Genomic DNA, 25375 nt, shown 5'->3' with positions numbered 1-25375 from the left:
AGTTTGCTTGGGAGCGCGCGCACTCTCTCGTCAAGTCTGTTTTTGAGCTTTGCAGGGAAAACCGATACTGGACCAACCACTGAGCCTGAAATGGAGTACTGGCCTATACACATATTTTGACGAATAAATAAATATGTCGGCACAATACAGCAGAGACACAATTCCTCTAACAATGACACCAAGCAAATATTGTGTCTGTGTGGGTTTTCTCCAACCGTCCAAAGACATGCATGTCTAGGTGAACTGAAATCAGATTTATTTGTATAGCGTCAAATCATAACAAAGTTTCATCAAGGCACTTTGCATATAGAGCAGGTCTAGTCCAAACTCTACAAGATTATTTAAAGAGACCCAATAGATCCCCAATGAGCAAGCACTTGGCGACAGTGGCAAGGAAAAACTTCCTTTAAGGAGCAGAAATCTCGGGCAGAACCAGGCTCGGGGGGGTGGCCATCTGCCTCGACCGGTTGGGTCAAGAGAAGGGGAGAGAGAGAGAGAGAGAGAGAGAGAGAGCAAGAGTGAGAGACACACGGGGGGTGTAGTGTATGGTGAGAATGAGAGCAGGAGAGGGGGATATTCAAAACAGGTGTAGGCAGGAACATGATGCTGCATGAAGTTCATGGAGATGATGCTGTATGGAATTCATGAGGATAAGGGAGCAGCAGGCGTTGCAGGAACATGGGATGGCGATGAGTTATCACCTGCAGGATGAGGATAGGGAGAGACAGGAGAGGAACTTGGGAGAGATGGGGAGGGAGATAGAGAAAGAGAAATGCTCAGTCCTTACCCCAGCAGCGTAGGCCTATAGCAGCATAGCTAAAGAGTAGATGGACTTTTGATGGAGCTTTTAACTATAAACTCTGTCATACAGAAACGTTTTAAGATTTCAGGGGGAATATGTGGGAGAAAGACAAGGTTCAGAGGCCTTGTCTCTGTTCATGCATCAATATGAGAGTCAGGTCATCAGGACCTGCTCTGGCGCCTAACAAGTCAAAACAATAAATAGAAGACACCTGGATGCCAGGGAAGGGAATTACACCAACTACACCACACACCACACACAGAGCTGCACAATCACTATGGTTGAATTTCAAGATAAGGGTTAAGGCTATCCACACAACATACGCACGTAGGTATAAGAAGCATGTCACATGTTTTTCTGGTTGGTTCTGTCTCTGACTATGTTGTTAGTAGGGCTGATGTGAATAAAGAGATTCCCCATCTGACACCTGTGTCCGGAAAACCTGATTTCCTCTTTTCCACCTCTTTCCGCCACAAAACAATATCAAAAATAAAGTTCAACCAACATTTCTTCAAGAGAGGTGCTTGGACTGTCGGTGTTGTGTTGAATCCCATGCCCCCTTAATAGCTGGCTGGAAAGATTCATCGTGTTCCATGGTTTTTTTATTTAGCTTCTACCTATTCAACAACCAGTGGCCGACTTATTTAGAACACCCCTGTCTTTGCAAAAGTCAAAATGTTTCCACACACTGGATCAAAAAGGTGGCTTGTAAATTTCTTTCTCGCCATCTCCTCTGCCATCTGCCATGCTGCGTTTTGTTGTTGTGCTGTCGTAGTGTGCAAATGACGTCACAGACAGGCAGACTGAATCAAGTAACTCTTAAGGTGTCTAAAATGCTAAAAAAATAAAATAAAATAAAAACCAAACACATCCATACCGTTTTGTGCTTATCTCCAATGGGCTGTTTCCAAATATCGATGAAAATTGATTCTTTCAAATGTTGGAAGGTCTGATTTTATGCTTCTTACATGCTTTTATACCCTTTGATGATTATATTGTTTGAACTTAATGAACTGCTTATGATGAAGTAAAAAGTGACATTTACATGAATAAAGAAAGTAACAACTGCACAATGTAATGAGGATAGAATGGACAGACATGAATGAAAAACATATTTTATAAAATATCCATATACGGTATATGATGCATCTGTGATCTTCTACTAATTGCTGACTGAATGCAGAAGATATATTGGGGTTGTGGGAGTTGTAGCTTGTCTGTTCTTCTTTTTGCACAGAAACCAGAGACCATCAACGGCCGCTAGGGGCTGATCGCGAGAATGGAGTCAGATAACACGAGCAGGAAGTGTGCAACCCGAAGAAGTCACACCTACGTACCTCATTTCCTTTGTGTAACCATAACGTAAGCTGGACCAGGGAAAAATAGAGCATCAGACTTCATGAACTGACGCTTAAGTTGTGTGCTGGTCACGGAAACATAGTCTGGTCCAAAGCTCTGTAAACGATCTCATTTTCTATAGTCTACTTTACTGTTGGATGTGATAATAAAACACGTGAAACTGATTTGGACGTCTCCTGCATCCTTCATCAAACGAATACGCGAGTTCACTTTTGGAACTCAACACAAACGATTTTTAATCGATATCTGTCGTCCGGAACGGCAATGAGCCTAGCAAAGATCGATGCAGTTGGATCACTGGAATATAAATAGATTAATCGAGTTAGTGGATAAATAGTTACACTCCGACAAGAAATGCTGTGGCAACCACTTCCAGTTACAATGATCTGCTCTGTATTCTATCCTATTTGTGTGTCAATGAGACTATAGCCACGCCTTCCTAACACATGCCTGAAGTCACAGTGTATTTCCTCTAAATGGGATCATTATTTAAAAAAAAAAGGCTCCAAATGTTTAGCTTGACATCATAAACTCATTGGTAAAATGTTTCAGAGCTAATAAATTAAGTGAGATGTAAGGACATTTTCACTGTCCTCAAAGCTGAATCAAGCTAACAAACATTAACTATCACTCCAGGGGAAGTTCGCCCTGTCACTTTCAGACTAAAGGTGTATAGCCATCAATTTTGCGTGAAAAAAACCCATCTCAAACGGACGCAAAAAATATGTAAATGCAAAAATTATAATTTTTATGCAATATATTATATATAAATATTATATATATTATATATAAAATGGAATAATAATTTATCGCGAGTTCAGTGCATTGTAAGCAATTCCATATGGATTTATTTTTAACTAAAAAGGAAGTTGTGTTTTCGTTCACCTTCAAGCGCCAAGTAAATTTTTAGTTGGACTCGTTATATCAAGCCCCATCAACCGCTCCATGTTTTCGTATTCTGCTTCCTGTTTTAGTTTAATTTAGAAGATGGCTCTGCTCACGCCTTTACTCGCTTTCCTGTATCACCTGCCGCAGGTGTACAAGTGGCTGCTGAAACCCTATTATATAGCTTCTCTCTTCATGTCTGTAGCCTTTCTAGCTGTCCGTAAGACGCCGGGCATCTGTGACCAGTTGTCTACACAGCGAGAGGACGGAAACTCCTGCGACTTCGATTGGGTTTGTAGAAAAAATCTGGAAAGTCACTAAAGGCCATTCAAATTTAATAAACGTGCTTGCAGTGAGCTGGTCAGGGCGTAGGCACAGTTGTGGGTGATGGACTAGGATAGCATCAGTGGTCGGGTGACATTAGCCACTAGCTAAAGGTAAAGAATGACAGGCAAAATGGTTGTCCATACTGTTGTGCTTACTGTCAGTGATACACATAAAACGTATTTGTAACTCTGTGCAATTAATTAAGTGTAGTGTTTTTGTTTTTTTTTGTGAGTTTAATGTAGTACCACCACTAAAACCTGCCACCGTTAGTTAAATTACTCACGTTTTGTAAATGGTATTCATTTGTTTGAAGGCACGTCAGTATAGTGTAAGATCAGCCGGCGCTTGTATTTAATGTTGCCCACTTGAACTGTGGAGCCCAAACAGAATCCTTAAGTGATTTACATACCTCAGGCTTAAGTGGATGAACGCTGCTTGTTGGTGCATGCACACTTGCAGCTACACTTAAAACGTCCTCGCAAATCCCCTTGAACAGAACTCAATAATAGTATCAGTAAATAAAAATGAATAAATAATTTTAATAAAAAAAAAAACAACTGGTGCACATAGTAATTTGTGACTATATGACATATGCAATAACAGTAGTGTGACAGAATCTTCTATGATGATAAAATTGTTGTTTTGGTTTTTTTGTCCACTCTGGTGATATCCCAGTTCAAGTGGCCAAATAAAAAATAATGTATCTCAGGTTGACATTTTGCAAAATGGCCACCTACTGATCGTAGACTATGTGTTTTCTCAGAGAGAAGTGGAGATTCTTATGTTTCTCAGTGCCATCGTCATGATGAAGAACAGACGAGCAAGTGAGTCTCTCGGTTTATTTATATATATATATATATATATATATATATACACACATACATACATACATACATACATACATACATACACACACACTGCCCATCCAAAAATAAGTCTCCACCTGCATTTCACGAAGCAAATAGGTAAGAGTCTATGGAAGACCAAAAGGGAAAGAGTGAAATATATAAATATATCTTTAAATTATTACTTTAATGTGTCAATTACTTAAAATACCAGTTCGTGTGTGTGTGTGTGTATATGTATATGTATGTGTATGTATGTATATATATATATATATATATATATATATGAACAAACTGATGTCTATCTGATAAATAGAATTTGAGCCACCTTAGTGCAGTTCCTTTAATCCCAATTTCATGTTCCAGTCTCTGTAGTAAAATATTATGATCTATGGTGTCGAATGCAGCACTAAGATCCAAGAGGAGAAGTATGGAGGCTGAATCATTGACCGAAGCCATTAGAATATCATTGGAGACTTTAACCAGTGCTGTTTCTGTGCTATGATGGGCTTTAAATCCTGACTGAAACTCTTCAAACCCTTCCCATTCAGGTGGTCGTGTAATTGGTTTGCTACAGCTTAAGCCCTGCAACACAGGACAATGAAATAATTAAATACATAGTGAAGTAATTATATATATTTTTACATTACATGAACTGGTATTTTAATTAATGACACATTTAAGTAATTATCTAAAGATTTATTTATATATTTCATTCTATCCCTTTTGGTCCTCCATAAGAGCCTCCCTTTGGATAATTACTACATGATCATGTTTCAACTGGCAACAAATTATTTTACCCTAACTGATGCAGTAAGTAGATTCCCATTTCTTAAACAGTCATGTCGCAAGATGCTTCCCGTGGTCATGGAAAATATGTTAATCTGTTCAGAATGGTCAAATTATTGGAATGCATCTAAGGAGATTGCTGAAACCAAATTGGCTGAAGAACTGTCTAACACATTTTTAAAGCTATCATCTTCAAGGAAGAAATGTCCGTTAAAAAATCTTGAATGATCGTGATTGGAGATCACACCTATATATGTATACTTATGTACATACATATGCACATTTTTCCAGTAACGGTGGAGCAGCATGTAGGTAACATCATCCTGTTCAGCAAAGTTGCCAATGTCATCCTGTTCTTCAGACTGGACATCAGGATGGGTTTGCTCTACCTGACACTCTGCATAGGTGAGTCCATCCATCACTGTTGAACATTGAAACTAGCTGACACTTATGTTTCCTGCCTGAATAATTTACTTCATTCAAATATCAGGCCTTTGTTTATTAGATTCAACTTTTAAGTTAATTATTCAAATGTGGGAATTATTCATATCCATAAATGGTTGCTTAAAATTAACGGAATTAAGATTGCTTCATGGTTTTGTTCAGGTTCTATTCTTGATCCTCTCCTATTTCTGGTTTACATTATTTCTCTTTGTATAAATCGGCAATAATCAGAATTTTCATTACATTTAGAGGATCTTCATCTCTGAAATTGGCAAATTTTCTTCTAAAGCTTCTATATTTGAAATCAAACAAATAAAGGCTGAATATCAAAAACTTATTTACGTTGCTTTTTAATTATTAGCTTTACACTGACTTTGACATCCAAAGGATGTGTCATTGTTTCAGAGCTTAGATTAATGGAGTCCTGATGCTACTGTTTGTTGTTTCCTGCTCAGTACCTGATGCTGCAAGAGTTAACTGAATCATCATGATACTACTTCTCACTTCCCATTGTAACCTTTTGTTCTCCCCTACTGCTAATACTTATTTGTGCACAGATCACTGTATGTTTTGTTTGTATTTTCCATGGCATCTTCTCTTCTCCTGTTCTTGTCCTCTCTCTATCGCTCTACTGAGTCTGGCTCTGCCCGAGGTTTCTGCTTTTGGAAGGAAGTTTTTCCTTTCCACTGTCACCAAGTGCTTGCTCTTGGAGGGATACGTTGGGTTTCTTTAACAACTCCATAAATAGTTTGCTCTAGACCTGCTATCTGTAAATTACCTTCATGTAACTTTCTTGTGATTTGGTGCTATATAAATGAATTTGATTTGTTGTCGGTTTCAGTGTTTTTGATGACCTGCAAGCCTCCTCTCTACATGGGACCAGAATATATCAAATACTTCAGTGACAAAACCATTGATGTGAGTGAATGGTGTTAACAGTTTGTTCTCTGACCAAGAGCAGAACAACCTTTTTAATCAGCTTTGTACTGTGTTTCCAGGATGAGCTGGATCGAGACAGTCGTGTGACCTGGATTGTTGAATTTTTTGCCAACTGGTCTCCAGAGTGTCAGTCGTTTGCCTCAGTCTACGCTGATCTCTCCCTCAAGTAAGATGCTGTCAGTTAAATTACAGTGTCCATTAACAAATTAACCTCAGTTGCTTCTTCTCTTGTATTTAAGGTACAACTGCGCCGGCCTCAAGTTTGGCAAAGTGGATATTGGTCGTTACGGAGAAGTATCCAAGAAGTAAGAATTGATCTTAACAGAGGTCAGTTCCACATTTATAGGGCAGACAGACACAGGAACATCTACTCCTGTTCTGCAGGTACAAGGTGTCCACCTCTCCATTATCCAAGCAACTCCCCTCACTGGTGCTGTTCCAGGGAGGGAAAGAGATGATGCGCCGCCCCCAGGTGGACAAGAAGGGCAGGGCCGTATCATGGAGCTTCACTGAGGTGAGGGTGGACTATACACCTCAGACCTGAGGCCAGGTCATCTGTTAAATACAACAAATACAATTTATTTATATAGCATTTAATCATAAGAGTCACATCAAACTCTAGACCAAATTGATCAAGAGACCCAATAACCTTGAGACCCTGTCACATTTGACCACAATGGCAAAGAAAAACTTACTTAAAGAGATAGAAACTTTTTTTAGTTCTCTTAAAGCAAATGATTCAGTTGACATTTTAAAACTACGAAAAGTAGTTTTAGTTCAAAAACCCATGAGTTTGATGGAATCTGTTTCTAATAGAGCCAGACTTAACATGTTTTTCACTCACTTCCAATCACAATTAAAATGAGCATAAAAAAGGTGCACAAACTTAAACAGTCATGACCTGCATGGTTTGACCTCTGATTATGTGGCCAGAGCTTTCAGACATAGCCTACTTAAATCACCACTGTGTTGTTTGTACCTGACAAATTCTCCTTTTGGAAGAAGAAAATGAAATGAGGTGGGGGGTAGTTTCCTGGTTCCCATTGAGAAGTATAGAAATTATAAAAAAAAAAAAAAAGAATCAAAAGAAATCAGGATCTAAAATATTTGTATAGAAAGCTTCTATGTCAGGGTTTTTTTTTGTGAATCAAATTTTAACTGTGCTTTTGAAAGGACACTGACTGACTGATAACCAACCAGGGAGTTCTTGCATTTTTTTTTAAATGAATTATTTATCTTTGCAGTATGACCACACATTATAACTACTGCAAAACGCAGGAGATTTTCTGAATTGTGGTCTGCTACTGCATATGTGACGTAAGGACACAATGTCTGGAGATGACCTTTTTATATCCTCCAGTGTGGAACAATAAACCTGTCAACTGTCTTCCCTAGGAGAACATCATCCGAGAGTTCAACCTGAATGAGCTTTACCATAAGTCCAAGAAACTCAGCAAGACAAATGAAGACAAGGTTTTCTTCCAGTCCCCATTCCCGTTGGTCCCTGAGGTGGAGGAACCCGAGTCTGAGACAAAGAAGGACAAATAGCATCCTATTTGTTTAGCTCAGTTTGAACATCTGGACGGACCTTTAGAGTCCAGGTCCAGTTCCCTTATAAATCGGCTCTGGATTTGACTGAGCTGCACTCTTGAGCACCATTTAACTCCAGTATTTCAGATCCAGTCTGGTATCCCTCCCCCTTTAAATGAACATGAATTCACTGTCGAGAGAAGAGTCTGTGGTCAGGTGCTTCACTGACCTGATGTATGCCTTGTCGCAGCATATTTTTGAGTGTGTGAAGCTAAAGCTGTGAAGTCTGAGATCCCATTAACCTCTTACTAATGCCACTGAAGGAACAGTGAATGTGATTTTACTTTTAGATCTTTTTAATGAGTTTAAATCAGTTAATGAACAACAATTCATGTGGACAAATGTCTAACTCCAATTCATACGAGAATATGCGCAATGTATAATTCATTAACAATGTTAAATGCCAGATTCCTCAACTCACTTTATGGGAGTGCTTGTATGACATCACCACATATACAGTAGTCAAGTGGAGTTCTATTCCAGCGACTTGATTTGACTTTGCGTTCCTTTTGTCCTGTTACTTGCAAAGTTCAGGTTGTGTGTTTGTGTATCAGCAGGGATGGCCCGTTTTCATTTTACTTCAAGGTTTTATCTGATAAATGAAAAGAGATCAGGTGGGCTGACTGTCTAATTGGCCCAATTAGCTTAATTGAAGCTCAGTGACCTTTATGAGACTGATCCAGCTATGGTAGTCCACTGCAGGTGTACTCTGGACTCTAGTGAGAGCACCAGCCTCAGTTTAACTGGACCCAGACTTTGCTCTAAATCAAATACCTGCAAAACCAGTGGCATTCCCATGGTCCTCAGCTTTGCTGTTGAAAATGGTGACCACAACCCCATCAGACGATAGCATTTAGCTGAAAACATTGCTGCAGCTAAGTTTACCCATTCAACCTGACCAGTCAAGAGTGTAGGCAGAGATATCAGAATACCATGTGATTGTCTCTAAATTAAGTGTGTGTCACTCTGCCAGTTAAAATTGTGTTGAAATCTTGTCCTGCATATTTGATTTTTGTATGAGCCAAATGTGTTTGGTTTTGTTTACTCAGCTCAACATCACTTTCCAGGATGACTTTTCATTTTGTAATTTAAATTACTTGCATCAGTTCCTGCCATTTCCATTGATTATGTTCTCCAAGCATGTGATCGTTTCTGACTTGACTTGTTCCTGTATGCAATAAAATAACATGCATATGAAAAGTTTCTGTAAGCTTCACTCACTTTCCTCTGCTTAACTGACAATTCTCAATGATGAGTGAGTGCCTACAGACTTTGATAAGTCCCCATCTACACAAATCTTTTCTCCCCCTCCTGGTGCCTGAGTGTCCACTTGTTACTTAACCTACTACTCACAAAAGGAGACATCCATGAAGATTGGCTCAGCTGTCTCCTCAAGATTCCTAAGTGAGTGCACCTTAAATAAAAAGTCAATCTGGTGATTCTTTCAATTACAGAAAGGACTGCTATCAAAATTTCTTGACCTAACCCTAACCCTTTGTCCTGTTTTTCCCTATGTGTTGGTTTAATCAAAAACAAAAGAGCAATGACTTTTCACCTCTTTCTTTAAAGTTTATTATGAATCCCCCCCAAGCCTGCACCACACAGGTGTCTTTTCTTTGAACATGTGTTTGTCCCAGCCTACCACATTCACCTGCAACTGCAACTCAAAACAATATGAAACAAAAAACAGCAGCGCTTTGCAGGATTCGCTCTCCGGTGGTGCAACGCAAGAATCAGAACGTGATTTGGTCCTCAAGAATGGATCATGGATGAATGGATGTAAACCTAATGACCAAATTCAAGATTCCTGATTGACTTCTACATTTACAAAATGACAAGTCGTTAACCTCTGGCTGTCTTTTTTTTGGTGCAAACTCCAGACTAAAAGACATTTTTTATGATTCCAACCAGAGCAGGAAGTGATGAGTGAAGAATAGTTCATGTTCAGCAGGTGAGAGGTAGACTGTTTAAAAAAGACCACTGCATCATGAAAGCTTTTTTTTTTTTTTTTCCCCAAATCAGTTAACACATTTTCTTAGACCAGGAGCCTTGGGTTCATTAACACATCTCAATGAAAAGTTTGTGTTGGCAGCAAACATACATGTTTAGTCTACAGTTTAAATATAACTTAAGTATAAAGGCCACTGTGAGAGAAAATGTAATTTCAGAATGAATGAAAAATATTTTTTATTATTAGTTATTTTTATACACTAAATGGGCATAAAAAAAATAAATCACACCAGGAGAACACATTTTGGTCTTAAAATAATTCATCAAAAAGGTTACAGGATTTGAATGTTACTGGGGGTTTTTTAGTTTTGAGATGACAAAATTTTGTCAGAAAATTACTTTATAAATTGTTTTTCACACTGTGACCTTTTCAAATTAAAATTTATCCAGTCAGGAAATATACTTCCCTAAAATAAATTATACATTTATTTTACTTGGGTTTAAAATTACAACTTTTTTTCATGATAAAATTACCAGTTTTCCCCAAATAACTTTGACTGAAAATTTTCTTGCAATTTGCTGTAAATTATTATAAATTCATCTGTGAGACCTTGAAAAACTGTGGCCCAAACACTTCATCATATTCAAACCATGTTCTGAAGGAGGCGTTTGAGCTGAGAAAATTCAGAGGAAAGAGTAGATCAACAAATCAGGACGGCTGCTTTATTTTTTTCCTCCCAGTTTGGAGGAAACACACCGTTTTGAATTAATAATAAAAATCTTGATCACTACATATCCATAGAAATTCATATAAAAATTAAATAGATGAAAAAAGACAACACTTATTATATTTTAAATGCTAAAAGATTAATTTTCTAGAAAAATTATTTTCTCTTTAAAGGACCCATCAACAACATGAACATGATTTTCTCTTTAGCTTGCTCACTTCCTGTTCAAACAATGTGGTCCACAGCCTGTAATGGCTTGTAATAATAGTGCATGCTGTTGTCCAGTATGAATGCCACTTTGGGGGGGGGGGGGAAAAAAAAAAAAATCACATTTAAAACTCACATCCTGTACAAACATGGAATCATAGTCACATTGAGGAAAAAACCAATAAATGATTCAAAGAAAGTGAGAATGATCATCTGCCACCCCCTCTTCAAAAAGCAAATCCTGTCATACAACAACCATGACCATTATCCTGTGGGTGAAGCTGATTCCTGACACTAGACTGTCACATGTCACAGATTGTTAATTATGGATTTCCTATGTTGCATCGTGATTGTGTTTCCTAGGTGGGCTTAATGGATTGTACAAACACACAACTTGTGTGTGATTGGTCCAGTGGCATATCTTCATGCTACGTTTGGTGAATGGTGTTGTGATGGTGTGGTGCATGAACAACTTTATCAAAAGCAGGTCAGTCTCCCTACTCTGTCTCTTTTCATCATTGCTGTCGTTGTTATTATCATCATTGTTGAGTTTGCTCAGGGATTTCTACATGTGGGAGTTAAACATTAAACTTGGGCACCAAAAGACTGCATCAGTCCAAAAATGATGATATAAACCCTGATTCTGAGTTTTCTGAGGGCCTCAACAGGATCAGAATTATCCTGGCAGTGGTAATGCCCCACAATGCTTCACAAACACCAGACCAAGTTAAAGCAAGTTAAAGATGGACAGTTCTGATCTGGACTAGTGTTCCTTTCATCCTCAAAGTGACGGTATCTCCTTTGGTTGGTTGGAAGCTGGAGGCAGCTGCTCACACAGAAATCTCATAAGTGGTGCCCCCTAGACCGGTCACCTTCTTCACCTCATTGCCCTGGGGCTTGTGGGTGGGGCTCTGCTGCAATGCTGCGCCAGTGTAGGCCAATCCAGGCTGGGTGGACACACTGAGTAGGTGAGAAGGAGAGGAAGGTGCGGAGCAGAAGGAAGGGGAGAAGAAGGGCTGGCCACCATTGGTCTGACTTAGAGGTTTCATCTGGCTCAGCTCATCCCTAATTTTGGAAAAACACAAAAAAGAAAACATCAGAACACCAGGTTGCATTTATAGACTGACTGCATCACAGTGGGCAACATTTTCTCATGTTCCTGCACTTTAACATGCCAGAATATCATAGTCCACAAAGGCTATGTAAGATGGCAATGTGTTGCCCCTGAATGGAGGGACAGCTTATATCCCAAAGACTTTGACTTAGTTGTTATTTATTTTCAACACATGCAGCATTCAAATGAACACAGTCTGGTTCCTAAGATGATCTCTTACAGCAGTGAGACTCAACAATGCAGGCATGAGCATAAACATACAGTGTAGACAGCATAGACACACAGCAGAAGCATGGCACAACATCCAACAGTGTCTCAGTGTTTTCATGTAGATGCTGTTTCACACAAAACAACTGTATGAATCTGATTTTCATTTCATTTTGACAATGAAAAAATATAGAGATGGTGGTGATGGTAATGATGATGGCTGAAACAATCAGGATCCCTCTCATCTGAAGAATATTATTTGTCTGGGGCATCTCTGTAGCACCACAACACTGATGGTGTTTAAACTGCATAACAATGTTGTGACAGATTTTATCTATTTTATTTAATTTCATTTTAGCTGCTGAGTGTTATGGCTGTCCACATCTGATGTGGCTGTTGCAGTGGGCCACATCAAATGTGGATTAACTGTGCAGCTCTTTGGGTTTAGAAACTACTGGTAGTACTTGGACCCAGAGTTAAGCTTAGTGTCTCTATGGAACTGGAGTCTGTGTTGGAGTTTGATGTGATCGCACTTCAGTTTATATTTACATACATCTATGTCAATAACCCTGGTCTCATATGATTCATTTTAAGAACCCTGATCCGATTTGGTCCTGATGATGATGTGTAACGTTTAGTTTTGAAATGATTGGCAGCTGAGATCGACAACTATGTCCAATATAAGCAAGTGATCTGATTTGCAGTGTATATGATGCCAACCCATCTCATCATCCAACCTCATGTGGAGCGATGCAAATTCATAGTAGGAGACAAAACCACCGGTACAAAGTGATGTTTCAACAGAAGGTTGGAATGATGCACAAATAAAGAATAGGCAGAACAACTTCATATACACAACAGTGAAATAAGCAAAGGGAGAAGAAGGAGGAACTCACAGGAAATCTGGCAGGAGGAGGAGGAAGAGAGAAGGGAAGAGGAATAGGAGTAGTCAATCAGGTAGTCAGGTTTTGAGGCTGGTCAGTAATTTTTCAGTATTAGCAGCAAACCAATTGTCCTGACAAAAGGTGAAACTCATACTCACTTCAATGCTTGTGTTCCTCCTCCTCCACCGATCCCTCCACTTCCTCCTCCTACCGCTGCAGCATTTGCTCCAGCAGATGCTGAAGCCTTTCGAACCAGCCGGTACTGCATTTCAGCAGCTGCAGCACTCGAGTAAGAGAGTGACTTGCCCAAAGGTGGGGGGTGTGGTGAGTGGGCAGGGTGGGTTGTCGAGGTGGAGCCCAAAGGGGCATCTGTGGAGCGGGTGCGGTAGGGGTAACCATGGCGGGTTGGTAGGTGAGGAGTGGAGAAACGGGGAGGGCGAGAGGTAGAGGAAGAGGAGGAGGAGTGATGGTGGTGATGGTGGGAGTGGTGGTGGTGGTGGTGATGGTGATGATGATGTGGGGGAGGCAGAGCTGAGGAAGAGGGGGCAGAAGATGCCTGATTGGCATGTGGGGGGTGGACACCATGGTGGGGTTCACCCAATAGGTGTTCCCTCTCTGGAGTAGGTGGGTGGGGGGGGGGGGTGGAAGAGGCTGATCGGTGGAGGAAGCGGTGATGGGGGTTAGTGAGGTGATGGTGGTGATGGGGTGACTGGGAGTGCAGCTCAGCATCTCTCTGCTGTGAAGATAGGAAGGGAGAGCTGTAGCTTGCTGCTGCTGGTGTGCAGGGTCTGCCAGCAGAAACCTCTGGGGCTACTTCTGCTGCCACCTTGTTGAAATTATCACTGCCAGCCAGGAGATTGTCATACGACAGGCTGCCATTGCGAGACGTGTGGTGAGGTGGAGGTGTCTGATTGGCTAGGCTCTTAAAGCTTGCTGAGGTGGTTGCCTCGGAAATATGGACAGCACCAGCTGAAGTGTGTGTGGAGCTGGAGGTTCCTGACGTCACCCCTGATAGTACGGTGGGGTCGGAGAAAGAGGGATATGAGTGGCCACCAAGGGAGTAGCCAGGGATGCCCCCTCCTCCTCCCGCCTCTCTGGACCCCTCACTTCTCTCTCTACCTCCTGGTGTTCTGTCAGATGCATCATCCCGGTCCAGGCTGGGCTGAGAGCAGAAACCAGGCTGCTGGCTGGCCTGGAGGAGAGAGGAGGTCGAGGAGGAGGAGTCCTTGGCATTGCCAAGACTCTCTCCTCGGCTTAACTGGTGGAGGCAGGAGGTGGAAAGAGAGAGGGGACAGAAGAAAGGAGGGAGGAGGGAGGAAGAGGAAGGAAGAAAAAGAAACACAGGACACAGCAGAGAAAATAAGGGCAGGGACATTTTTGTGGATGCCTCATATCCTGACACAAAATCCCAACCCTTTCCATGGCAACATTTGTCAAGACCAGAACTTGTCTTGACAAGTCTATACTGTGATCAGTAATTGGTATTTGCAAGTCTACGCTGATCTGGATGGCATAAAGCTTCATAAATGACATTCATCCAAACTGTATGTTACCAGTCATTTGCTGTCAGTGACATTGATCAGTTGGCCTGTACTGGCTGGAAATATCCTGCACATTTGAACATTCACCACAGTGCCATCGCACCACTTTTTTCTAATATTAATTACATTGTGACATTTAAAAGGCACATGAACACATGATGTCACATGATATTATCTTCATCATCACCACTAAACTTCTGTAAGTTGATTAAAGTCTGAGTTTCTACAGATGCTTTTCCTCTGATTGGGTCAATGGCACAAGGTTGAAACCAACCTATGTGCTCTCATTTAGACACATTTTATCAACAAGATGAAGTCTCAAGAACCATGACTACTACATGGGTTCAGTGTTGGAGCAAAAAACCTGAAAATATCTGACCTAGAACTTTGACCTTACTTACAGTCATTTTACTAGAAACACAGACTTCAGTGCCAGGGAACAAGAGGGACTAACATGCTAATTCATTTCCTGCAGCAGCCCATTTATCTTCTGTTGAATGTGATACACCAAATAAGCATAACACTGACAGCTGAAGGAAAAACTGATTATCTCTTCATCATGGCACCTGTTAGTGGATGGGATATATGAGCAGCAAGTAAACATCTTGTCCTTAAAGCTGATGTTTTAGAAGAAGGCAAAATGGGCAAGCGATAGGATTTGAGCAATACTGACAAGGGCCAATTTCTGATGCTTGACGATTGGCTCAGAGCATTACCAAAACTGCAGGTCTTATGAGGTGTTCACAGTCTGCAGTGGCCAGTATCTATAAATAGTGGTCCAAGAAAGTAAATGGGTGACCGAGGCCCACTGATGGATGTGTGGAACGAAGGCTGGTCCGTGTGGCCTGATCCAACAGACAAGCTACTGTCGTTCAAATTGTTGTTGAAGTTAATGCTGGTTCTGATAGAAAGGTGTCAGAATACACAGTGCATCACAGTTTGACTGGTCTGCAGCTATGCAGCCCCATATTCAACAGTACCCATGCTGACCCCTGTGCACTACTGAAAGCCCCAACAGTGGGGAGGTGAACTTTGGAACAGGGCCACAGAGTAATGGAAGAAGGTGACCTGGTCTAAAGAATCACGTTTTCTTTTATATCAAGTGGATGGCAGAATCTGTGTGGGTTGTTTACCTGGGGAAAACATGGCACCAAGATGCATTATGAGAAGAATGCAAGCCGACGGAAGCAGTGTGATGCTTAGGGCAATTTTATGCTGGGTAACCTTGGGTCTTGCCATCCATGTGGATGTTACTTTGACAAGCACCACCTACCAAGCATCGCTGAAGACCAAGTACACTTTTTGATACCTCTTTGAAAAGGATAATGTGCCACAAAGCCAAAATGGTTCAAGCTTCTGACTGTTTTACAAACCAGTCAAACTGCAAGGTCCCACCTTGCATGTTAGAAGACTTAAAGGATCTGCTTACCTTTTGGGTAGCAAATTATTCAGCACACTTTCAGGGGTCTAGTGCAGTCCATGCCTCAACAGGTCAGGGCTCTTTTGGTAGCAAAAGGGGGACAAACACAACGCTAGGCAGGTGGTCATAATGTTAAGCCTGATCGGTGTATGGAATAATAATTCTGTCTTTATCTGCTTACAAAACAAATCAGGTGACAGGAGACAATCAAACAGTAGAGAACTACAAAGTGATGATGCATAAGAGCTTTCACTGAGCTAGAGGGGAACAACTAGCTCTACAGCAGGAGAAAAAGAGGATACTGAAGAACAGGCTGATGAGGAGCGACAGAATCATGAGCATATCTAAATAGACTGACCAGAGAGTGAATACAAGGGGGACATGGGTACAAATACAGTACCAGGGTGTGTTCACGTAAAATCTGGTCATTTAGAAAAAGCAGTGGGTATTAACTAAGATCTGTGCCTAAATCAAGTCACTGCTCATTTTAGAAGTATTTAACCCAAGTCCAGAAGAAACAGAGGAAAAGGAAACAAAGTTACAGAGACAATAAAGAGGGTGGGTGTGTGTGTGTGTGGGGGGGGGGGGGGGTGTTTTCAAAATAATCACTTACTGATAGTGATTTACAGAAAGCCACTGAGAAACCAAACCAAGAAGGCCAACAGAATTCAAAAAGGAAAAACAACAACAGAGATGATGCATTAGATCAAAATCAAAGATAAAAAACAGGGAGAAACTGAAAAAAAAAATCTTCTCTTCTTACAAAACACGTTTTTTTTTTTATTTATTTATTTTTTTTACACACCAGTCAACTGCCAAGAGACTATGTATAAGTGTTTGAGACTGTATGTGTGTTTGTGTGTGAGTATGTGCGCGTATGTCTTTGTTACCTGGTTGGCGTAAGCATGTGTGAGTGCTGTGTGGTTCTTTCCAGGACTGTAGGTGGGCCTGTATTTGTACATGGTAGGGGTGGGAGGGGCTTTGTTCAATAGACTGCATTCTGGAGGACAGATAAAAACCACCAGTTTAGCTTTCACTACAAGATACTGAGAAGGTTCAGATCAACAGACCGCAAAAGCGCTACCTTCTGTGTTTCCTCGGGTGATTCCAGGGTAACGCAATTCTGGTTTAGGTGGAGGTGGCGGTTCAGAATCACATGACTGACTCTCCATCATCTCCAGACTGGACCTAGACTGGAGGGAGGAGCATCACACAGATCAAACAAGATCATTTCTCACAAGAGATATAATTATTTACAGTGCCCAAACACATTGTAAATTCTCTCCCTATCATTTTAGATGTACTACATTTACTTACCAAAGACGAGCAACATCAGAAAGCTGCAGTGCTGGCCTTGGTGTCAGAATTAAGCTCTGCTAATATATTATTGCATCAGAGAAGAAAGTGGAACAATAAGTGCCAGTGACTTTAACTTGTTTAAGGTGACCATCCATAGCCAGTGTAGTTCAACATGTAGCAGGGTCATATGTGCCCTTTTGGCCTGACTTGAAGACCAGACTTGGAGGTGTTTGTAGTCCAGTGACAAACATAATTTGAACATAGTTTGATCAATGGAAACAGTGGGGAGAGACAGGGGACTAATGCATGCAGTAAATGGTTCATCAATCCTGGAGTTGAACCAGGGACTCTGAGCAGCACAATTTCACTCTCTTGTAAGTTGCACCATCACATGTGGATACATCACTACATAAATTCACTTTGGTATGTCCATACCTATTAGATAGAGCAGTTTGATGACGATTTATCCTACTCGAGCAAGGACTCTGTTCACAGCTGAAGCTACAACTGGTTCTTCATACCTGTATCCTACAGTAAGTTCACAGCAGTAAGGTGTTTCTGCACGTAGTTGGTTTGGCTCCCTTCTTTCTTTCCTTTCTTTCCTTGTCCTCATCCTGCAGATGCTGAATTCTCTGCTCCATGCTACTGCTTGACACTTGATGCTACAATAGGTACCATAACTTATCAATATTAATCAATTTTCATTGTTACTTACTTCTAAAACCCCACTTTGATTTACTTATAACATGTACTTGTGCACATAGTTGTACCTGGCTTCAATCACGCCATACACCAGCAGGTACTGCTTGCAATTTTGTTGTTCACTCCTGCCTTTAAATATAAAAGATATTTTCCAAATACCATTACAGTTAGTCAAGTTCTGCATGATAATGAAAATAATTAAGTTTAAAAGGAACAAAGGATGAGCTGCCTAACATAATTCAGTGTTTAGGCTCCTATGCATTATGAAATTTTCAATAATTTGACTGAAATGCAGTTTGCATTTAAGATACTCCAATTTATGCAGGTCTATTTATTGATATCGATGTGCATAACACTACTGTAAAACATCACATCTTGCATGTCTTTGGACATTGGCAGGAAACTGGAGTACCCAAACGAAACCCAGGCAGGCACAGGGAGAACATGCAAACTCCACAGAGAAAGGTTCCTCCAGGTCCAGGAACAGAACCCACAACCATCTTATTGTTGGGCAACAGTGCTAACTACTGTGCCGCTCTGATAAAAATAGTGAGGGTGAAATAGGCTATATACTCTGGGGAAAAATTGTTTCCATATAAAGTTTTGTTTTGTTTTTTTTTTTATATAAAGCTCTTTCTGGCCAATGTAACTACATTTATGCAAACCAGTGCAAATGAGCACACATCTAAATGAGAAGCACGGAATCTGACATGTTTATCAGCTGCTCAAAGCAGCAGACACAGGTTGACAATGCCAGAACAGTGAAGCTGCCCCTGTGAGCTCCTGTCACATTGCCCTTACCCGGTGCAGGTCTCCCTGGATGCCATTGTCCAGGATCTTTGCAGCCAGCTGGATTTCAGTCAGCTGTGGACGCAGAAATGGAGGCTGTACGCACACATTCCGCACACATTTCTTCCTGCCCAGATATCTACAGAGAGCAGACATCATGAATACTGACTCTACATGTACAGAACTTTGATAATAAAAAAACTAAACTAAACCTGACAACATTGAAATATGTTTTACCTTTTTTTTGTTAATTTTAATAAATGTAATACTTCTTCACATAAAAAATGCTGGCGAAGAAAAAGGAAGTTATTTCCACAGAAAAAGAAGAAAGATTTGTAAAAATGGCCTCCACTCCACCTCCTAAAACATCAGTTTGATTGGTGCAAACATCCAGGGTGACGTTTCCCAGATCCAGATAAGAAGCTCTTTAGCACTAAGAGCTTCTTAAGAATGCTCTCAAACCTCCCGTGAAAGAAAAACTCCTTCCCAGATTCGAACTTAGCATAAGAAGATCTTTCACTAAGAAGGAACTCCAAGATCGAGCTGACCCACTCTTAAGTCTTCTTAGTGACCAATCTCTCACAGATCCAGCCGCGACAGCCCAAGTACTACTACAATAAGCAAGGAGATATTAAAACAGTGATCTATTGATCTATTGATAAGTATGAGTATTAACAAGTGTGAACAATCATGACTGCCATTTATTATACTTTTTCTGCACATTCTACACCTGCACGCTCATATGAGATAGTTTACTGTACCCAAAAATGCATCAGGGCACAACAAAAAACACATCCACCCTCCAAACTGGCAACATTTCACAGATATCAGGCACAACAGGTGTAATTGAGCTCAGCTGGAACTTCATCAAGCTTCACTAGGTACTCTATATAAAGGCATTGTCACATCATACACGCGAGATACTACAGCTGCTTTACAGCATATTCTTGCTGCAAATCAACAGCGTCACTATGTGCAAAGCCAAACAGTTTACATAAATGCATTCGTGCGTCAGTGTTTGTGCACTTTAGCCCACCAGGCGTGCTCTCAGACCGGGCTGTCCAAATGAGGAAGGGGCTGCACTGTGAGGAGACCCAACACCTCATCGCCCTAGTGTCTCGACACATTTTCACATATATGTCACATGAACTCTTTTTACAACTGACAGCGTACGGTCTGCTTTTTTTCATAATTTTATACCTGCCGTTTTCTCAGTGTGGATTCATATAGTCCATATACCCATCACTTTCACCTGTCTGTGAACTGGTCACATTAAGATGATCATTAGTTGACGTTCATGAATGCAAGTGAAAACACTGTGGTCAGGATACAATGCAAGTCCTTAAGTTCATTTGTCCTTTCGTCTGTCTCTCATATTTTTGTTTGAATATAATACATTTCCTCATGATTCTCTTACCAAAACTATTTCCTATTTACTTGTACTCTTGTTTTTGTCATGAAAATAGGTCATTAACAAATATTTATTGTCTTAGTTTGTCATTGAAATTATCAGAACATACATCCACACAAGCAGCAGGGAATTAGTGCGTTAGGTAGCAGAGTCATGTGTTACTTTTGTGCTGATTAAGTGGTGGGTGATCATTTTGCCTGATATTGATTGATTTAGTTTCAGCACTGCAGTAGTGGACAGCTCCTCTTAAGAGCATCTTAAAGAGTGATCTTAAGAATGATCTCAGAAGGGCATGAAAAACTCATCTGGGAAACACTCTTATCTCAGTGACCCTTCTTAGCTAAGACCTTCTTAATGTGGCCCAGGTCGTTTTTCAACAGCATTTAAGTAAAACATGGCTTTAGAGGTGGTAAAATATCTAAGCAGTCTACCAGAGGGTTGGGTTCTTAGTGGAGACACGACTTTATCAGACAATTTTATACTCATGATCAGGTCAGCAGAGAGAGCTGGTTAAACGAACAGAATATATATATTTTTTTAAAAATGCACCTGGGAGCCTGTGAGCTGCAAAGCACATGAGAGACATTCTTCCAACAGCCATTGGTGAAAGGATTCACACCTCCTCTGAACTTCCCTGTTACCTGGAGAGAGAGAAAGAAAAAGAAGTATTAAGATGAATGGTAATTTAAACAATGGCACAAGAAAACAAATAACTACAGGAAAATTACAATCATTTTTAAATCTGGACTCTGGGACTGTGATACAGTATGTATTACTGCTGCACCAGTACTGACACACTTACTTGTTCATTGGTTGTCCTGCCTCTGGCCACTAGCACTATGTGAAAGCCAGTGAGGCCAGCAACAGGGATGAAGAACAGGCCTGCAACACACATTACAGCCAGTCTGAGAGCACAGGGGTCAAGGAGTATCAAGAAGAAAAAAATATAGTAATTGCATAAGACACACAACCTACAGCATTCACTGTGAAACTGCTTGATGTTGTACTTTGCCTTAGGGCTTCACCATCTCAAACCCAGTTACATGTTTCTTCAGAAGTGTAATTATTTTTCTCTGAACGAGGGAGTAAAATCCTCCTACACCTGGAGTGGTTCTGATGCTTGAATGGTAGTCGAGTGGTGGTTAGAGTGCAAGCCATGTAAACACAGCATCCTGGATTTGAATCTAGTGACCTTTGCTGCATGTCATTCCCTCCACTATCTCCATGTTTCCTGTTGTCCTGTCTCCCAAATACTATCTAACTAACTAACTACAATAAAAGGCATAAAATGCATACATACATGTACATATATTTTCCTACACCACCTGGAAACAAATCCTACAGATATCTGGCACAAGCAAACATGTTGGAACAGAGGTGGAACCTCAAGTAAAGCTCTGTAAAAGATACGTGACAATAGCGTGCAAGCGGTCGATATTCTGTCGGTGATAGAGGATAAAGAGCAGGCCAAAGCCAAAGACAGCCAGGATATGGGCAGTGAGCGACAACAGGAAGAGGAAGAAGTAGCGGTAGTTTCTCCTGCCGATGCAGTTGTTCACCCAGGGACAATGGTGGTCGAAGTCCTATAAAATAAGTGTGAGAAGACATAGTGGTGAGAAAGCTGCTGTTGTCATCAACATGGATACAATTACCAAGTATAGTGTAACCTGCGGTGTAGAAGCTGCAATGTACTTATAATACATGTTAGGTAAAGTTACAGGAACTGATTTGTTCAGTAAACCAAGCTAATGCTAGCATGAAACAAGGAGAGAAAGCCACCAGCTATCACCAAAAAAGCAGGGTATGCTGTGATGTCACATGTCACATGAACTCATCCCAGTGGATTGACACTTGGTAACATTTAAGTTGTGATTTAATAATGTATTCCTGTTTTGTTTTTTTTTTGCCTGCAGCATGCTGCTGACTCCCGCATTGTGAGCAGAAAAACCATGACCAACAATAACTTCAATTCATACCAAGTGTCATTCATTCACTCTATGCTCAGGCCATGGTCATCACACATTGGTGCACTTGCTGTCTACAGGTTGATATTGCATTTAAACTACTGTTGCTGGCCGTATTTTAACTGCTGTATACTGACGGGGCTGAGAATGTGTACACAACCGGACTATTTCTATGGCAACCATCCAAAGGGGATTGTGAGCATACCTCAACACAGTTATCACAGACAGAGCAGTGGGAGCAACGCGGCGGCCTGTAGAAACGACAGGTGGAGCACCACTTCATCCGGACCTGAATTCCTCTAATTTCAACCGTCTTGTAAAGTGGTGCGCGGAAGTCGTCTTCCTTGTCCTCATCCTCCTCAGCTGCACAAACAGAGATGGAAGAAGAAACCACAGTCGTCTGAACACAGCATTCATATTGCTCGGTGGTTATGCAACTGTTAAATTTCACATCTGACATCATTTGAATTATCGCTCCCTCAAAAGTTTACTCTTAATTTCCTATAGGGACAAAGTGAAAACAGAAGAACTTTTACATCAATGAGCTCCCTTAACAGTGCTACAAGTCATATTTTGTGTAACAGGATTTTTCTTGTGAAATGAGAACTTTGGTCTCAAGGTCAAGGTTTACTGCACATCCTTTTTTTGTTCCATCTACATTGAGTTATTTTGCATACAGGGACAACACAGAGGCTTCCGCCAAACAAATAAAGTCAAATGTTTGTCCCACACATAGTACAGCCAACCATTCACACACTGCTCTCACCTCTTGGAAAGATGCCTGGGTCCATGAATGTGGCCATATAGAAGTTGGCCAGAACAAACAGGAAGATGACTCCATTGTAAATGGGCACAGCAACGGAGAAACGCTCTGAAAGCCATGGACACCTGGAGTCGGAAGAGGAGACAACAAGTCTGACACACAGGAAGAACTAGACCAGAAAGAAGTAGTTCCTGAAAACAAGCTACAGCATCAGGATCAATGTAAATTAGGCAACATCCAGACATTTGGTGGTTTTATTTGGGCAGGTATTATTGTGACTGATTTCATCCAGAGGAGCAGCCCTGGGGCTTTGTTCTCATATCATTTCACAGGCTGGTTTAAAGTTTGCATCGAGCTGTTCTTATGATGCAATGCTTTAGTGAAATTTTCAGTAATAAGTCTAGTTAAAACTCAGATCCTAAAAAATGCTTTTAGTCCCATGAACCTGGTTAATGTGACTGAGGCCACACAGATTAATAGTAATTTGAAAAAGCTGCACATGAACATTTCACACTCAGCATGAAAACAAAACTTATATTGAAGTAAACAACCTCATGATAATAATACACCAGCAATAATAATATTAGATTATTTTGATATTATGATTGATAGTCCAAATTTTGGTGCTGATGTCTCAACAGAGAATCTCCCTTGAACTGAGGAAGGTCATTATAAATTCATCCATGTCAAAGCTAAATGGCATTTTGGAGTTATATTATGCAGATAATATACTGTACATTTCCAACATGATAACACAGTGGCTAACAAAATCACTTCCTCTTACATTAAAGTGCTTCAAAATAAAAGAGCAAAAAAGTTGTTTTTTTTTGCATTGTAAATAAAGATGGATGTCATCTCTGTGATATCACCCATAGGTTTGTTAAACTCAGATCGAGTTGCTTTCGCCGTCTTTGGCGGTGCCTGACACCACTTTTAACAAGCAGCTAATCAAACCCCCAAAGTCACAAACAAAATTTAAAAAGCCATAAATTAATGGTTCAGAGTTAACCACATCACCAAATTGTTTGGACTTTTGTGTAATGATAGGTCACTGGTGAGTGAGTTCATGACTGACTGCAGGGTAACACCAACAGAGTCAGGGAGAGACTGGATGATGCACTTTTGTCAGCATGATAGACGTTGGGCTATTTCCTCCCCACTAAATCAAAGCACAGGCTGCAAACTACATTAACGTCACACACATACAAACAAATTAAAATTTCTCCCATAGCCACACAAAAATAAACAGGTATCCATGCAAACACACATTTGTCAATGTGACTTTCTTGCATTTAAACTGCCCACACACAATACCCAGAGACATAGAACTCTCAACGTGTTTTTTTTTTTCCCCCGTTCCACTGACTTAGCGTTCTGTCAGAGACGCTCATTGAGTCCAAAGGCTTCAGTAAGGCAGAAAGGTCTGAAAATTTTTGAAAATTAGTTCAGTTCTGTCCACACCACTTTAACTAGGCTGGGTCACTATGGACTAATGGACAGACACTAGAACAGGATGAGAAAGAATTCCCTCCAGGATAGACAAACAGGTTCTGGAACTCTTGTCTGATTAACTTGAGTGATCCTGCACTCTAAAAAACAAAATCCTGCAAGGTTGGGTGGTAGGTCAAGCTGTAGAGGGCTTGGTTGAGTTTGGTAATTGCTATGTTGTGATAACACAAAGCTCCTGACTGTGTGGAACTTCAGTATCTACTTACTGACTGTATAGATGGTTAACATCTACCTTTGTATTGTAAGGACATTTACCATTCAAATCACTAGCCATTGTATTATTTCCAATTTTTTACTGCTGAAATGTATCTGATAAATGGGGGACCAGTGTAAAACCTGAGATCATTGTGTGTGTGTGCGTGTGTGTGTTTGTGCTATTACTTACGTGAAACAGAAGAACAGTGTGGTTGAACCAACAAGAAAGAAGGTGGCTGCTGACACAGGGACATAACGGGAAGGTCGCAGGGGTCTGCTGGTTTGGATGACGGTATGGGGGAGGGGAGACGAGGATGGACCCCGGCCCCCACTCTTACTGCTGCCACCTAGCATCACTTCCTTTCTCCCTCTCCCTCCCTCCCTCCCTCCCTCTCTCTCGCTCTCTCCCTCTCTCCCTCTCCCTCTCCCTCCCTCTGTGTGCGCACGTGGGCGGGGGGGTGGGGAGGGTGGGGGGTGGTGTCTGTTCAGCAACTGCTACAGTGAGGAATTTGTCATTCAATTTAAATTGTTACATTTTTCCTCAGGTGTTTTCAACAGCAGATTGTAAAAAAAAAGAAAAAATTTAAAAAGATTGATTGGGAATAGCAGGGAAATTATATTTTAAGTGTAAAAAGAGGAAAGAGTACCTGTGTATCACTACACAAACATGCAAAAAGGAAGGCTTGCTCTCGAGTTGTTCAGTCAGACCTAA

General features: G+C 40.8%; 2 protein-coding genes across 4 annotated transcripts; one reads left to right on the top strand and one right to left on the bottom strand.

Moving 5' to 3' along the window:
• Positions 1-3071: 3071 nt before the first annotated feature.
• On the top strand, positions 3072-9174 carry tmx2b (thioredoxin-related transmembrane protein 2b). Of its 2 annotated transcripts, none has more exons than XM_029510878.1 (8): positions 3072-3337; positions 4137-4197; positions 5299-5412; positions 6293-6369; positions 6450-6556; positions 6630-6695; positions 6742-6904; positions 7786-9174. In XM_029510878.1, the coding sequence occupies exons 1-8, from the start codon at positions 3149-3151 to the stop codon at positions 7936-7938; spliced, it is 930 nt and encodes a 309-aa protein (XP_029366738.1). In that variant the 5' UTR covers positions 3072-3148; the 3' UTR covers positions 7939-9174. The 2 variants fall into 2 exon arrangements, with proteins under 2 accessions (XP_029366738.1, XP_029366747.1); XM_029510887.1 differs by having other exon boundaries at positions 3149-3337; positions 6775-6904; positions 7786-7938.
• Positions 9175-9524: 350 nt separating this feature from the next.
• Positions 9525-25052, bottom strand: zdhhc5a (zDHHC palmitoyltransferase 5a). Of its 2 annotated transcripts, none has more exons than XM_029510857.1 (11): positions 24854-25052; positions 22963-23084; positions 22402-22559; positions 21643-21815; positions 21035-21137; positions 20782-20873; positions 18834-18960; positions 17116-17224; positions 16922-17031; positions 13229-14328; positions 9525-11930 (listed from the first exon to the last, which is right to left on the bottom strand). In XM_029510857.1, exons 1-11 carry the CDS (start codon positions 25015-25017, stop codon positions 11696-11698), a joined length of 2493 nt encoding a protein of 830 aa, XP_029366717.1. In that variant the 5' UTR covers positions 25018-25052; the 3' UTR covers positions 9525-11695. The 2 variants fall into 2 exon arrangements, with proteins under 2 accessions (XP_029366717.1, XP_029366725.1); XM_029510865.1 differs by having other exon boundaries at positions 13229-14262.
• Between the last annotated feature and the right edge of the window lie 323 nt (positions 25053-25375).

This window comes from Echeneis naucrates, chromosome 1 (genome assembly GCF_900963305.1).
Source record: "Echeneis naucrates chromosome 1, fEcheNa1.1, whole genome shotgun sequence".
NCBI classification, from domain to species: domain Eukaryota; kingdom Metazoa; phylum Chordata; class Actinopteri; order Carangiformes; family Echeneidae; genus Echeneis; species Echeneis naucrates.
This window is presented reverse-complemented; position numbering and strand designations above follow the sequence as displayed.

Coding starts and splice junctions, on each gene's coding strand:
- tmx2b (XM_029510878.1), top strand. CDS start 3,149: ATGGCTCTGCTCACGCCTTTACTCGCTTTCCTGTATCACCTGCCGCAG. Junction 3,338..4,136: donor ACTCCTGCGACTTCGATTGG/GTTTGTAGAAAA, acceptor GTGTTTTCTCAG/AGAGAAGTGGAGATTCTTAT. Junction 6,905..7,785: donor TATCATGGAGCTTCACTGAG/GTGAGGGTGGAC, acceptor TGTCTTCCCTAG/GAGAACATCATCCGAGAGTT.
- zdhhc5a (XM_029510857.1), bottom strand. CDS start 25,017: ATGCTAGGTGGCAGCAGTAAGAGTGGGGGCCGGGGTCCATCCTCGTCT. Junction 18,961..20,781: donor TGCAGCTCACAGGCTCCCAG/GTGCATTTTTAA, acceptor TGCTCTCTGTAG/ATATCTGGGCAGGAAGAAAT. Junction 17,225..18,833: donor TCCAGGGAGACCTGCACCGG/GTAAGGGCAATG, acceptor TCCTCCCTCCAG/TCTAGGTCCAGTCTGGAGAT.